Source organism: Chenopodium album, chromosome 9, assembly GCF_948465745.1.
Source record: "Chenopodium album chromosome 9, dcCheAlbu1.1, whole genome shotgun sequence".
NCBI classification, from domain to species: Eukaryota; Viridiplantae; Streptophyta; class Magnoliopsida; order Caryophyllales; family Amaranthaceae; genus Chenopodium; species Chenopodium album.
The window spans coordinates 47,750,329-47,767,048 of record NC_137842.1 but is presented as its reverse complement, the minus strand read 5'-3'; the positions used below and the strand labels follow the sequence as shown (position 1 = coordinate 47,767,048).

Genomic DNA, 16,720 nt, shown 5'->3' with positions numbered 1-16,720 from the left:
TTATTTTCACCCAAAATAATTCAAAATTTCATTTTTAAATTTCAAAAATTAAAAATTTAAGAACTTATTATTCAAGTATAAAGAACATACTTAATTTATATACCTTGAAGAACGTTGTTTGTAATATAAAGAACATATAGTTAGGACTCCAAAAACATATTGATTAGACTCCAAAACATATGTAATTCCATTTTTAAAAAATGATAAAAAAAAATTCATCAGAATATGAAGAACATCATCTTCAACCTTTGAAAATATTACCAAAACAAAAAAATAGATTAAAAAATAAATAAAATTGAAAAATACTTCTCTTCAACAACGAATTTATCAATTACACCTTTCAATTAAAAGATTCATGGGAATAATAAAATCAACTCCGTAATAACATTAAATCACTTTGATATTCAAAATTTATTTCAAATTTATCCTGGCTTCTCTCTCAATAAAAACTTCATTTCTCCCTCTTAACAAATAAATGAAATTTAATATACCAAAAGTAATATAGAATGTAAATAATAAAACAATTTCATAAATCAAGGAATATAAATAACAAATCAATACCTTAAGAAGAGAATTTTTTTTTTTTTTTTTTTCACTCGTGTACTTTGTATTTGCACACGATGTTCTTTCCGTGTTTATATAACTCTTGTATTCTAAGTGGGTGTACCATGAGCAATTGAGCATGCTACACCCGGGTGTATGATGAAAATTTAATTTGTCTTGGATAGTTGGATAGATTTGAGTTCTGTCCTACATTTTGTTGTATTGAATTTTTGAGACCTGGTGGTTGGTCTAATGTAATGGTTCTTGAACAAGCTAAGCTGATCTTTTCAGCAATAAGTACAACGTTGATTTAAGCTTCTCATAGTGCTCTTCAAAGCCTATTTCACGGTATTTGCTAGCTGTTACAACTCATTATGATTTGTTGAAATCCATTGTACTCCACTTGTGAATGTTCCACGTTGGAGAAAAAGGAGAGATGTTTCCCATTTATAAGCTTTGAAGAGATACTCCTACTATTATCAATTGATTTTAGTATTGAATCTTTTTAGCCTTGTTTGTTGACCAAAACTATCTTATTTCTTATTCGGATTAGTTGTTTTCATATCATGACAAAATTTAACAGTATGTAGAGAATTCATGTTTAATTGTATCATTTTCTCTTCAATGACCGTAATACATACCTTAGTAATAATAAAATTATATACAATGATGAATTTAAATCACCGACAAATTTAAAATGATATAATCTCATGTGGTTTAAATTCATATACACAATTAGCAATAAGATTCTATTGTTGTTTGCATGATATTCAACATTTGAATTACAATTCATATGTCATATTTCAGAATTCAGAGGTCAAGCTGCTTGCACACCAACTCAAGGTGAAGTTCGTACCCTCATATCAGAATTAGATTCATAATTCTTTATTATGCGTCATTGGTCTATTAGATTTATGAAGGACAGGGTAACCTTGCATATACAAATTTGGATGCCTTTGGTGTGTCTCCGTTCATGAGATTCAAACATCATTAGTCATTACGTACTTTATAAAAATTTTCGAAAATGCATGAAACTACAAAGATCTATTTAAATACACTTATAAACTCATACTAATAAGTTTATCATACCCATAAAATACGATATTACGGAGTAGTAATTAACAAAAGTAAGTTTCTACTTATTTTTGCTATTACTAGTAACAATGGCTTAACCACAACTAACAATGCCAGTTACTACAAGTCATTTTTACCAGTTACTAATAGCATTTTTCTACAAGTAGGTCTTACTGTTTCTTCACCCAAGTGAAAAACACACAATCTTTTTAAACACGCTCATAATAAAAAGCTTATTACAATACAAAAACCCATTCAGTAATTTTGGCCACAACTCTCTTCCTAGAAACCAATACAAAAAATACAATTTTATGAAGGATATACCACAATTGCTGATCTTAAACCCAATATAGGAAGAAAAATATAGTCACTAAAACCAGCAATAGTGAAGATATTCTCCCATTCCTGTTTAGTTCGTTCTTGTCCCTCACCAGTGACAGACATCATCTCCATATCAAGTAATAATTGAGCATCATCATAGTCTTTGTAATTGTCGGTTTGGGGATTCACAACTATGTCAATGATTATCACTTTACCTCCTTGATTTTTGTTGGGAATTGCCTCTTTGCATTTTAGCAATATTTTAATGCAATCTGTATCGCTCCAATCATGCAATATCCACTGCATATTGTTGTAAAGCAAACTTTTTAGATTGAGCAAATCATTCTTCTGTATTTCAAACCAATTGACACATTATCACATTTGACATAATTTAATAAACTCTATTTTAACTAATACCTCGGTTAGATATTATTGTATAACATTCGAGTATTATTTGTAAGATATAAAAAGTTTATAAATTCTACATATTGTAACAAAGGTAGTATATATTTTTTTTCATATTTACATAAGAAAAAAATAATCATGCGAGATAATAATATTTATGAATAAAACTTTATAAATTGACAAACATAATACTACGTATAAACTAATGTGTAAGGAAATAAGTAAGAATGTATTCTCAATGTTCTTTATTTGTCTCCTATTTACTGAAATAATTTTAAACATTAAAAATTGGAAATTTGAGAGCTAGGGAAAAGTGTGTCAAATTTTTGACTTAATTGGGTAGGAATTGAAAGTTTGTCGTATTATTATTAAAATATTTCTAAGATAAGTTGCACTCCTAATTGTCTAACAGTGTGTTTAGATAAAGAAAGGGGAAGGAAAAGAAACGGAAAGAGGAGAAGAGGAGGGGAGGGAATAATGGTGAGTTTTCCTTCTAAATCTCTCCATTATTGGAGGGATCAATTTTCTACAATTTTACCCCTCTATTTCTCTCCTTTTCAATTTCCTTCCTTCCTTATTTGTTATCCAAATGAAAGATACCTCATCTCTTCATTTTTCTTACCTTTTTTTCCCTCAATTTCCTTCAATCCAAACACACCGTAACAGTTTGTTTGGATAAAGAAAGGGGAAGGAAAAGAAGGGGAGGGAAAGGGAGGTGAGGGAAGAATGGTGAGTTTTCCTTCCAAATTTCTCCATTGTTGCAGGGATTAATTTCCTACAATTTTATCCTTCCATTTCTCTACCCTCCAATTCCCTTCCTTCCTCATTTGCTATCCAAATGAAAGATACTTCATCTCTCAATTTCTCTTCTCTTCATTTACCTCCATATCCTTCAATTCAAACACATCGTAAATGAAGTATTACTTGGTTATTGTGTGGGTTGGGTTTACTCCGGATGTGGTCAATAACTGGATGGTTCAAAGATGATCACCTTTATTAGGCTAAAACAGGTTGGTCCCATACGAATTGTGAGTCATGTCCCGTCAATAGCATGGTAACGGGGACAATAAAAGACCAGAAAAGATAGTGAAGGAGATTTAAGTACATGTAAGTACTAAATGTGTCACTTCTTTTTATGTTATCTATATTGGTTTTCATTATAAGTTGGTTAATGTTTTAACCTTGTTCAATAAAATTAAAATCATGTTCAATAAGAATCGTTAATCATGATACAGAGCCTATACTAATATGTCAAGGTATTAAGGTATCTTTTCCAATAACCTTGCATAAAATACCAAGGTGGTTTAAAAAATAAGTACTAAGGTATTAAGGTATCCTTTACAACACTTTCAAGTTACAACACAGTGCAAGTCACATTTCCAAATCTTTGTGACAATAAAGTAATCATATAAAAGTATATTACTTGGTTCTCTTTGACTATAAACCACAACAAATATATATAGTTATATACTTCCACTTTGTATTTAGAAAAGTAATATATACTCCGTATTAGTTTTGATTGTTATTCTAAGCATGATCAATAATTCAATATTAGCTAATTGTTTTCATTTTTAATTTCAATAGAGAAAAATGAGGTCATCTTACCTTAAGTAGGACAGCATCTGCATGAGGAATAGCTTCAAACATATCACCAGCAACAAAGTTAACGCTGCTACCATCTCTTTGTAACCCACCAACTACTTGTGGTAAATCAAGTACACTGCACTTCAACCATGGGAAGGCCTCAAAAATGGCCTTAGCCGTCGCCCCGTTACCACCACCGACATCGATCAACGACTCGATTCCCTCAAGCAAGCCTTTAAAAACATTGTTGGTGACCAACAAGCTTGTAGCAAACAAAGAGTCACTTTCCATGGCTTTGTTCAAGATATCATTAAATTCCGAATCTTGGCCAGCTAAATCCCAAATACTCTTCCCATGAGCAATATGGAAAGGAGATTCACCCTCGTTTTTGAACCAACTACTTATATGATGAGATGAATCTGTAAGCCTTGGATCAAGGATTCCAACAACAAAGGGAGCTTGTGAAAGAGGGTGATTTTTCAACAGAAGCTGGGAGCTCAAATTAAGAGTGAATCCTTCTTCGCCGTTGGCTAAAGTTTTCATAGAGAAGAATTTGGAGGATACAAGAAGGCGCATCAAGCGCGAAAGAGAAGTAACTTTGTTAGGGAGGATAGGAAGAGAATTGGCAAGCTCTTTCAGAGTCATTGGTTTGGCATGTTTATGAATGGTGTCTGGAATGCCTAGTTGAATTGCACATTTTAAGGCCATCGATTTAAGAAAGTAGAAAACATGACTCCATATATGAGCTTGTGCATCTAATAGTTGCTCTTTTGCTTCTTCTTCGTGATAGATGGCTGGATCCATTTCTTTTACAATTTATTTGGATGGTTTGATGGTAAAATGGTAGTGTACTGTAACACCAACACCTTTATATATAGTAGTTTGGTAGTCTAAGAGGCAGACCCCATTGATATCAGTTATTAACAAATGTTGTTTATATCATGCCACTGTAGAAAAAAGTATTAATAAAATATTGGAGTTGTGATATGGACTCCGTTTTCCATTATTTTATATTAAATGCTTCAACGGTAGCAAACTAATTTAAAAGTTAACGCTGTCTTCCCACTTAACTAAAATTGGAGAGAGAAAGCATCAATCGAAGACAAGGAAAATATAAATTGGAGAGAGAGCATAAATTGGGAGAGAGAGAATTCTGCACCTGAACCTAACGTAACTATGGTCTGTGAAGACGGTGGTATTTTGTAATCCGCCACCCTTTGTCAACAATTTGTAATCAGAAGTCCTCTCACTCGGGTTTGTGTACAGTAAATGGTGCGCATCTACTGTACTGTTCTGGAATGGGCAATTTGAAGTAAAGTTGTCGAAATCGAAGCTGATAGGTTGACATTTGAGGTATGTTTTCCAAATCATTGTTCCAGTTGTTTTTATGATGTACTCCGGTAGCCTTCGTGTTTCAGATTGACTGAATTAAGTGAATTGGGGGTTTTTTCTACTCATTGAAATTGTGCTATATAATTTGTAATTCTTGGTTTAAGCCGTTAGTATAAATGACTTAGCTAATCTAATTTGTAAATTGTTCACAAGTGGTAGATGAATGTTTGTTTTCTTATTCATTGATCCATTTACTGACTAAGGTTATGGTTGAAGGTGGTGGATGGTGGGTGGAAAGGGGGAATCAATTGGGGAAGGAGGAATAAATTGGTTTAACGTGGAGTTAACTTTGTTATCTCCGTCAATTCGCTCCTCAATTCTGCAACGGAGCGTCTTCAACGGGATATTACTTTTTTTAATTTCCAGGACATTCGTACCCTTTATTTAATTGTGTAAATGACGGTAATGCCCCTGATATCAACAATGCAAGTTAGTTATTAACTTGTATTTCCTCTAAATAAATTGTTAATTCGTAAAATTTATTTCAATTTAGTAAAAATTATGTACGTTCAGTAAAAATAACACTAGTAGTTGCTCTTTTACTTCTTTAGGATAGATGGCTATATCCATTTCTTTTAACAATTGGGAAGGTTTTAAGAAAATGGTAATGGATCACTAACAACTAGGGGTGTTGTTCATAAGAAATTGTGGGGTATTGATTGGAGGAAGATAGAGACTTCGATTTGCTCTTTATCCGGTACTTTGGCTACTAAGTCAAATCGTATGAGATTTATTTCCGCAAGAAAGGAAGTTCTGGTTCAAGCCCAAGTTGAATTTCTTTATTAGAAACAGCGAGCTAAGGTGAAATGGGTTGCATTGGGAAAGGCGCCAACTCGTGTTTTGTTTTCTTCGGTGCAGCCTCGTAAACAACGCAATAAGATTATCATCTTGAAAGATGTTTTGGGTAATTGGGTATCAGATCCGACTGGGATCTCGCAGATGTTAACTGATCATTTCTCGAACCTTTGCCAATGTCATGCCCTTTCCGTTGGAATTCCGGTCTTGGAGTGGGAAGATTTACAACTTCCTACTCTTTCTTCCTCTTCTTGTTATTTTTACTGACAACCTTCTTTAAGACCCATTGGTCAGTGGTTGGTGCCTCGGTGACGGAGGCCATTCACTTCTTTTTTGCCCATGGTTATCTTCTTAAGGAATGGAATCGTACTTTTTTTATTTTATTGCCTAAGGTGGACCACCCAGAGGAGCCTTCTCAGTTCCGTCCTATTGGTCTCTACAATGTCCTTTATAAATGTATTGCTAAATGTTTAACAAATTGCCTTCGAAGATTTTTGTCTTCTTTGATTTAAGGATTTTAGAGTGCCGTTGTACCTGGCAGGTTAATGTCGAACAACAATCTGCTTGCTCATGAGCTTCTTTCCTATATGAATTCCTCGACTTCTAAACTTGGCTTAGTAGCCCTTAAGTTGGACATGAATAAGGCTTATGCTAGGGTTAATTGGGAATTCTTGTGGCAAGTTTTAAGGGCTTTTGGTTTCCCTCCATATTGGGTTCATATAATTCAGCAGTGTGTTACAACAGTTTCATACCAAATCTTGGTTAATGGTTGTCCGTCCAAGACTTTACATCCTCGCTACGGTCTCAGATAGGGGGATCCTCTTTCCCCGTATCTTTTTGTCCTTTGTATGGAGATTTTTTCTTTAATGATTAGGCGGGCAAAGGCTTCTGGATTAATTCGAGGACTGCAGATTTCCCGTAAGGCCCCGCCTGTCTCCCAGCTCTTCTTTGCTGATGATGCGTTGCTTTTCTTCCGAGTTTCGCCTTCTTCTTACGACAATTTGATGGCTGTCATTAATAAATTCTGTTGTGCCTCAGGCCAAATGGATAATCTCTAAGAATCGTTTGTGAAGTTCAGTTTTAATACTCCATCGGATTATAGGGATTATTTGGCTTCTGTGTTGCGTATGGATTCTCGGAGCTCTTTAGGTACTTATCTAGGTATGCCGGTTGATATGGGCAGGGGGAAATGTTAGGATTTCCATCCTATAATTGATAAAATTGTTCAACGCCTTTCATCTTTTGCTTCCTTGCGCCTTTCAGCAGTTGCAAAGTTGGTTATTATCAATTTTATTTGTGTTGCTTCCGTCAACCATATCCTCTCGGTGTTCAAAATGCCTTCTACGGTTTGTAATAGGCTTGATAATATACTAGCTCGTTTTTGGTGGCGTTCTTCTCCTTCCTCTAAAGGAGTAGAGTTATCTCCTTCATCTGCTCTTTATTTACCTCGAAAATTTAGTTGCTTTAATGCTGCTCTCCTTGCTAAGCAATCTTGGCGGCTTATGCATAGTTCTCAGCTTCTTGTTTCTAAGGTGTATCGAGCAAAGTATCTTTCTTTGTTGGCTTCTCATGGTACAGTCAAGACGGTCAGGCCGTCTTGGGGTTGTCGTAGTGTATTACAGGGTTTTCAGACCCTTCGTCATGGTTTGATGTGGAAGGTGGGATCTGGTACCAACATTATTATTCTTTATCATAGTTGGGTGCCTGCGATTCAGGTTCAATTTAAGGATTCAGTGAACAAGATGGGTGCCCTATCCTTTGTTTCTGATCTAATTAATGTGCGTTCGAACGCATGGAATACAGGTATGATTCATCGGTTGTTTCCTCCTCGTACGGCTGGCATTATTTTGGGACTTGAACGACCAAAGGAAAGAATCGATATGATTTTGTTTATTAGAAATTTACTAGGGATGGGATGTTCTCCACGAAGACTGCGTATGTGTGCTCCTTGTATTATGAGAATGGTGATCAGCGGTCACCTTTGGTTCTTGACACAAGTAGGTGGAGACATTTCTGGACTTCGCCTTTACTTCTGAAGTGGAAAATGTTTGCTTGGAAGATTATCCATAATGCGTTGCCTTCTGCTTTGTTACTTGCTCAGAAGGGTTTTCCTGTGGAATCTAAATGTGAGTTCTTTCATCAGGAGGTGAAGAATCTTTCTCATATTTTCTGAGATTGTCCTTTTACTTGGAGTTTAAGGGGAGGACCACACTTGTGGATCGGCCTTTAATGTATCCCAAGATCAGTCCTTTGAAGAGTGGTTTCCTGAGATTCTTTCTAGGTTTATTCATGATAAGGACTAGTTAATGCTAGATCATTTTTTTTAGTTTGTTATGGGCCCTCTGGCTTACTTGAAACTATTGATCTGCGCTTTATTCTCCTGAATCGATTTCTGATCTAGCTTCTAGTTCGGTGGATAGGTGTTTCGAGGCTAGGTCGTTTAGATATGATATTACTCTTGAGTTTCCTCCTTGATTTTCTTATACTGTATATATGTCTTCTGCAGTTCTTCGAGGGAATGCTTCGGATGCTTGTACTATCAGTCTTACGTTTGATGGGGCCTGGAGTTCTGATAGTCATAATGCGGGTATTGGATGGGTATTCTTAATTAGATTGGGGGTGGGGCGCAAGCTTGTAGCTCTAATTCTGCGTTCCAATCTGAACAGATGGCTTGTCTGTTTGCTTTACGCCATGCCAGGCAGCATGGGTATTCTTCTTTACAAATTCTTATTGATTGTTCTTCGGTGGTAGATTTGTTTCGTTCTCAGGTTCCCAAGGATATTTTTGTGCATTGGATTCAACAAGAGCTTTTGGAAGTTATTGGGGCTTTGGTTGTGTGTCATATTCAAAAGGTTCCAAGGTCTACGGTTGCTCAGGCTCACTGTTTAGCAGGGATGATGCGTCGACGTGATTTGCTTTGTTTTCGTTTTTAGTTTGTTTGCTATGTGTTTGTTTTTAAGTTCTTCAGTAAAAAAAAAAAAAAAAAAAAAAAAAAAAAAAAAAAAAAAAAAAAAAAAAAAAAAACTAGGGGTGACCAAAAATTTAGGGTACCTTGATATGGAATCTGAACCTGTTCGGAACCGTAGGTTTAAAACCTGAAACCAGTTGATTAGGTTCCAAGTACGAGTAATAAAATTGGAAACTCTTTGCAATAGATTCTGACTCCAGGTTTAAAATTTTACACTCGGAACCTATAAGGGACCCATATAGATTCTGGTTTTGTGTACCCTATAGGGAACATGTACTAATATCTAGCTTTATATCAAAATATTAGTACATTAAGCCAAAATATAAAGCCTTATATCAAAATTGTATAAACGCCATCACCTACCTCTCTTCCTCCTCTTATTAATTTTTCATCTTACTCTAACAAGGTTTAATTAATGGTAATAAAACAAGTATTTATAATATTGTATTAAAAATTCTAGACAATCAATGTTGTTTTGTTATATTGGTTGTACTGCATTAAAGTTGTAAGCTTTTATTGTAAACATTCATTTTTTTAACTTTATTAAAGTTTTTATGTAATTATCACTACTACAAAAATGCTCAAAGTGACCTGAAATAAGAGACTCGTAAATCAAATAAGCAATCTCTCTGTTTTAAGAGACCCAACATTACAAACAACCGGTCTCATTGGTAGTATTCTAAAAAAAGGAAAAAAAAAAACAAAGACCCTTTCTTAGAGATAACGGGTATCTCTAGATTTTTTTTTTTTTATTTTTAAATTAAAAAGAAGAGACCTGTGTTTTTACATAATCGGTCTCTCTTTTATTATTTACTAGTATATGTTTTGGAGAGACCTATGATGATGCTTAACTGGTCTCCCTTATTTCCATAAATTAAATATAGCTAAACCCTAAAATCTCTCCCCCAATTTTTTTTCTTCAATCCGACTCAATGACTGCATCTCTTCAATCCGCCTCCTCTCCCCCTCTCTTCTCCTCTTACCTCAAATCCTTATTCCTTCTCTTTGTGAAACATTTCATTCAACTTTCAATTTCAATTCAATTCCTCCATTTCTTGTTTCAATTCATCTTTTCTTTATACTTTAAACCTAAATTTTTTATGTTTATCATTTTCTTCAACCTCGGTACTATATAAATTCCCTTCGTCTTCCAATTCGTCTCCATAGACACACCAATGGAGCTTCAGAAGTACCTTTAATGGCATTCGAGCTTCTCTTCTCGATTTTCTGAGTCGTCTTCTAGAAAGAATGGACATTCAAGGAAGAGTACCTGCCATTTGGTGGCTTCACAAACGACTCGCTTCCAATTCGATGATATATCATTGTTTATCACTAAGGCCCCGTTCATGTAGACACCCAAATGTGTCTCCCAAAAACCAAACCCAGTGATGAATACCTTTCATGTCATTTTCTATCGAACTAAGCGAAAGTGTGAAAAGTCTAGTGATGAGCATGTTTTTATTAAAAAATCTCTTCTATCTGTTTTTGAAAATATTTATTTTCTTACCCTATTTATGAAAAACGTTCATTCTAGTTTAGTTTTTTCCATGATATGGGTGCAATAATAGTGTAGTTGGATGGGGCTTGAAAAGACTTTTCCAACGATATATTATAAGCCCAATTCCGATGATTAATGAAGAAGTTATGGCAAAAATACTAAACTGAGCCCAAACCGGATTTTACCTACGACCCAATGATCATGTGGAGGGTCCAAAGGTTTAATCCTATTCCTAAAATAATAAGGATTTACTAGAAACTTCTATAAGTTTCTAAAAGATCTTAATTATCCTTTTTGAAAAGATAAATCAAAGAGTTTGAAATTGAATAAAACTTTCCTTTTTTAAAATCCTAATTCTATTCGAATTTGAAGATGTTCAAAGACAGTCAAATATTATTTTTGTGCCTCATAATATTTATCCAAATATTATATGGTTGGATAGATCTTGAAATTATCTTTCCAATGATACATTATATATTAATTCCGAGGTATAACGAAAAAGATATGAATGGAATACGAAACTCTATGTAAAACTGACACCCTTCCACTATTTCGGCCATATCTTTTTATCTACAAAATTCTTTAATCTAATTTTAATTGGGTTAGAAATTAGACTTCAAGAGATTTCCAACTACATATTATATGACTTATTTGGACTTATGGATCAAATGATATGATAAAAACAAAATCTGTAAAAAAGTTATCCCAGCGCCAAACGACAGCTCTGTCGCCTGGCGACGAGCTTGTCGTCTGGCGCTGCTCCTGTCGTTGGCGACAAGAGATATTTTATTCCGAATAGGACTATCTAGAATTCTTCTCTTTTTATTTCCGCGCTATATTTCTATAAATAGGGGTCGCATCTCCCCTTTTTAATCATTAACAACAATCATCTCTCTCTTTCTCTCTCTAAAAGCTAGAAGCTTTCCTTCTCTCTCTATTCTTTTTCTAAACCTTCCCTCTCTCAAAATTCTTCATACATTAACTTTGGACACACCTAGCAAAGTTCGAAGTTGCCTTCTCCCTAGACGTGAAAGGTTGATAATTTCTGAGGGTTTGGTCACAAATCTCTATTTTAATTATTTAATTTAATTTTATTGTTTTAATATTTTCCTAGAATTTACTAACGTGTGTATTTTGTTATTAGAAAGAGATACGAGGCATCAAATTAAGTAATTACTTTAATTGTTATTATTTTGATATAGAAAGCATGCTTAGATTGTTTTGTTGATTCCTAGTATCATGTTAGGATGTTTTATTGCTTCCTAGTATCATGTTTAGGGTAATAACTAAAATTTCTAATATCATGTATATTATTATGATGCTTCCTATTTCTTTCCTAATATCATGTTAGTATCATGTTAGGATTAAAGCTTGGATCTTTAATGTTTAGTGACATGCTAGGGTTTGTTAATAATCTTGTTAGTATCATGCCTAGGATCTTGCTATTATTATTATGCTTTAACATGATTATTATGATTGTTATTTTGATTATGCTTATAATTTTTATGATTTATTATGTTACTTGATATGATATATTATTGTTATTGTTTGATCACGCCTTTTATGCATGTTTAAAGGGAATTTGTACTTGTAATCACGCTTAATAAGATAATTAATAATCTTGTTTAGGGTTAATATGATTATAATTCATGTTATCACCAATAATAGATTTATTTTTGCATTAATATTCAACCAACATAGATAAACAGGTTTAGGGTAAACATATTGATTATATGTTAGTCAGAAAGGGCACATAAATACAAGAAGAATACAGTAGAGGCCTATTTTTAGGGCAGATTCAATCTCTTTTAGGTTGGATTTGTACCTTCATATCCGAACTTCCAGTCATGGTTCAAGACCTATTGGAGTTAATGATATCGTGGATCGTTAAGGGGTGTAACCTTCACCCTTTGAACGGTTTACAAGTTTCTAAAACTTGTTGGCCACTCTTTTACTCTAGCTTCCTTCCCTTTGGACGCCACCATGCTTAAGTGTATGATCACAGTGGGGCTCAAGTGTGGGATGACTAGAAATATTCCCTACAGTTCACTTCAACTTATTTATGCTGAACTGAAATTATTTTTACTGAAACAAAATTATATTTGCTGAACTTGAATTATTTTTACTGAACTTAAATTAATTTTACTGAACTGAAATTATTTTTGCTGAATTGAAATTATTTTTACCGATTTTTTTATTATAATTCTTCATTAAGAATATCTAATTTTATTGAACTTAACTTATTTATACTAAACTGACATTATTTTAATTGAACTGAACTCATTTTTACAAAATTAAAAATATTTTTACTTAATATTATTTTTTTTAAGGTAAAGTGAACAACGCCTAAGAATAGGTTTTTCTTTTTAAAAAAAAAACAAAACAAAAAAAAACTGCTTCATTTTATTACTTAAATTGTTTTTTCATACCCTTAATTTTAATTTATTTTTTATTTTAGATCTCGCTAAAATGAAGTAAAAATTGTAGATTTATGGGTCAAGGGAGGGTTGATTCTCATTTTGCCATATTATCAGCCTATCTCAATGCTTTGATGGGTAAATGTTTCTTGTTATTACTGCTAATAATGATTATTTAGGCCGTCTTGATTATGAGTGGGTTGGTCAAGTTGCTCGATTTCTTGGTCAAGGTTGGCCTTGTTTAGCATATTGTTTTTGTTTTTTGTTTTCATTTTATGTTATTCTAATATTGTTTTCATAAAATTTTATTAAGATCTATTTATCTAATTTCTTGTTTGCTTTTGGTTTTCAATTTTGATAATTTTAAAATAATTATTTAGATCTTTTTTCATTTTCGTTTTTAGATTTTTTAACCTCCGTTTTCGATTTTTATTCTTCATTTTTTATTTTGCGTTTTGATTCCGATTTTCAAAAAATAGTTTTCATTTTAATTTCCATTTTGATTTTTGTTTTAGATCTTACCGGTTTAAACTTGTTTTTTTTTTTTTGGTTTTATTTTTGCTATTTATTTCGATTGTAAATTTTTGATATAATTTGTGAATACAAAATGGGTAATTTCTGAATTTTTTTTTGGTTATTTTTTTTTGCCTTTCTATTTCGTTATTTATGTGTACATTGTTAGTATTATGAATTCAATTTTATTTAACTTCTTATAGCTTCTATTCAGTGTAAATCTTTAATTTTTGTTGGTTGTGTTTAGTGCAAATCTAACCTTATTATTGTTCACTCTTATTATAGGTTATCTATGAGCTAATTTTTAACGGAGATATGATATGAAGATGACGAGGATGATAACGGATGATGATGATGATAAAACATTCCAATGAAACAAGTGGATGATAGTTCATTTTTAGTGTTAATTTTTTTTATATGATTACAGATTAAAAGATTATAGTACATAGATAAAATATTTGATACATACTATAAATTACGAAGTATCGAATATGTTAATACTTCGTATGTAGTATGTACTATAGATTAATAGATTATAGTACCTTACATTGTAGAATTTTTTTCGAACGAAATATGAAATTGTATATTTGTTTTCGTAATTTTTTAAAAAAATTAGAATGTAGCAAGAGACCGCCTATCTAACATAATTGGTCTCTATTGAACTCACAAAAGAGACTGATTTTGTAAGTTCATGGGTCTCAATTTTTAAAACGAGATCGAGACCGCTTTTTTGACAAAAAGGGTCTCTTATGCTTCTACAATTTTTGTATTTCAACCACCCAAAGATACAACTTTTCTAAGATAACAGGTCTCAAGTTTTGAAGCTTTAGACCGCCTCTAAAGAAGTAGTCTCTTAGCCGAAGAGACCGCTTAGCTAGAGACCGCCTCTAAGGCAGTCTCTTTTACTAATTTGGACAAGTCTCTTTGGCCAATTTTGTTATAGTGTATTGAGCTTACTTTGAAAAACAAGGTACCCTGTTTCCGGTTCCAAATTTTTAGGAACCTATTGAATAGGTTCCAGTTTCGGTTCCGGTTTTTAGAAACTGGTTGCAACAGATTCAGTCTCCGAGTCTTGAGATTTTTACAGGTTGCCCTGCTACACTCACCCCCACTAACAACTTTTTAAAATATTGGTCTTCTAAATAAGTACTGATTTGGGTAAAAATACTCAGGCCACGTGGCCTAATTAGAAGATAACATGTGTCACCCAAAGAGAGGCCCCAATGGGACTAATGAGTGGTTGACGCCTGACATCCCCAAGCATCAAGGAAATGACCATCTTGAAAACCCTAAATCCCGAGGCACCGTAAATACAGTGCAATATAATAAGCTAGGTTGATAACCTAGGACAACGACAATGATACCTAATGTCCTACAAATGGAGAAATCTACCCCATTTTGGCGGTGTAAGGAGGGTGATCCCATCGTAGGGGGTCCTTTCTTAGATGCCCATGACCATTTAAAAGCGTAGGACTTTACACTTGTTAGGGTGTATTAGGACTGAATTCTTGACTGTTTGGGGGACCTTGAATTAGAATTGATTCTATCATCACGCTTTTTTGTAAGAAATGAGTATGAGTCGTCAATGAGTTTTGGGAAAACCCATAAACCTAGTTCATGCCTTTATCTCACGTGGAGTTCATGGGATATTTAGCACAAAAGTTTACCCATGCCCAAATTAGTCTACATAAACAAGAAATGAGTTTTTTTTCAATTTCATCACCAAACAATAACGTTCCCTTTAAGCTATTCTAGCCCTAGTACGGTCTCTACTAGCTCTTCCTTTTTTTTCAATTTCATCACCAAACAATATATGCAACGTGATACCTAAAACTAAGTTACTTGATTTTATTTACAAGCATTAATCATGTTGGAATTACCGTTCTTCTTTTATGTTAAATCTCCGTTTAATGTGTTTATGGACTTTCTTTCTTCTTCCTACCTCCAAGGACTTCAATGGATTCAATTAGGGTTGGAAAGTATTTGGGAAGAGGGAAGAAAAAGTAGTATGATAGTAAGAGAAGTTGAGAGATTAGAGTTTTGAGAATACTAGGGCTTTAATTCTAATTTTTCTGTTCGTTTAGAGTTGAACAAAGAACCCTATTTATAGGCGTAGGAATCTAGGTCTAGGGTTTTAGAGTCGCGGCGTCAGGTAGCGCGCGCAAGTCTATGATTCGCGCTGGGTGCCGCACGCATCTTAATGAGTCGCGTGCGCCAGGCGTGCGCAACTTATTGAGTTGCGCTGGTTTGCGGTTTGCCTTATACGAAAACACATTTTTTAAAACTTCCATAACTATTGATTGCTAAGTCGGATTAAGGCGTGTGAGATATAATTGGAAAGCTCTAAATGTCTACTTTCCAATTCCATTATAATTAGGTTAAAATATGTTATGGTTAAAAAATTATAACCGTTGGAGTGAAAGGGTGTCGGTTTTTAGGGCCCGGTTTAGTGTTTTGATCGCAACTTCTTTGTTTTGGATCGAAATTGGGCTTATAATATACCATTGTAATTCTCTTTGAAAGGGATATCTAACTTTATAGGCCTTGAATGGGAATTTGATGGTTGGTTTATCTGTTTGGCTTGGTTTTCAACAATGTAGGTTCCATTGGATCCAATCATTGCATTTGACGCATTTGGGTCCGTTATTAGTCATGTTTAAACATGTATGAACACGTTTTAGGCCTAATTATTAATTGGACAAGGCTCTAATGCACGTTGGTCTCAAATATGGATTTAAACTTACTTTTATAATGCATTTCATATTCCATAAACACTTCAACTTTGATCTAACATGAAGAACGGATTTTTGTAACATCATCGCAATTCCTTTCGGGACAAGAGGCCAAAAGTCAGTGTTTAGAGTTAGCCCCCACTTTGATCGAGTCTAGAATAGATGATGATCAAAGTAGTCAAGGAAATAAATTCGAGACTCATTCTGCGTAGTTCTCAAAGAATAGAGAATCTTTCAGAATTGTTAAGGATGTCGAAACGATCCCTGATTCGCTAAGTGTTTGAAACAAGTAGTTATTAAGGATTAAAAAGTATTTTCTATGTCTTAACGTGCTAAAGAATCTAGATTGATGCTTTGAAAATGTAGAACACTTTCACAAGTAAAAGTGTTCTAGGTGATGTCATGTCATGAGAAGAAATCGGTTTAAAAAGGAGTAAAGGGGATGATTTCCTTTCAATCATGTCATTGAAACTTTAGC

The 16,720-nt window shown here is 33.7% G+C and overlaps 1 protein-coding gene across 1 annotated transcript; it reads right to left on the bottom strand.

Moving 5' to 3' along the window:
- Positions 1-1,738: 1,738 nt before the first annotated feature.
- LOC145559813 (trans-resveratrol di-O-methyltransferase-like) lies at positions 1,739-4,889 on the bottom strand. Its single transcript, XM_081621109.1, has 2 exons — positions 3,949-4,889; positions 1,739-2,238 (listed from the first exon to the last, which is right to left on the bottom strand). The coding sequence occupies exons 1-2, from the start codon at positions 4,729-4,731 to the stop codon at positions 1,927-1,929; spliced, it is 1,095 nt and encodes a 364-aa protein (XP_081477235.1). The 5' UTR covers positions 4,732-4,889; the 3' UTR covers positions 1,739-1,926.
- Between the last annotated feature and the right edge of the window lie 11,831 nt (positions 4,890-16,720).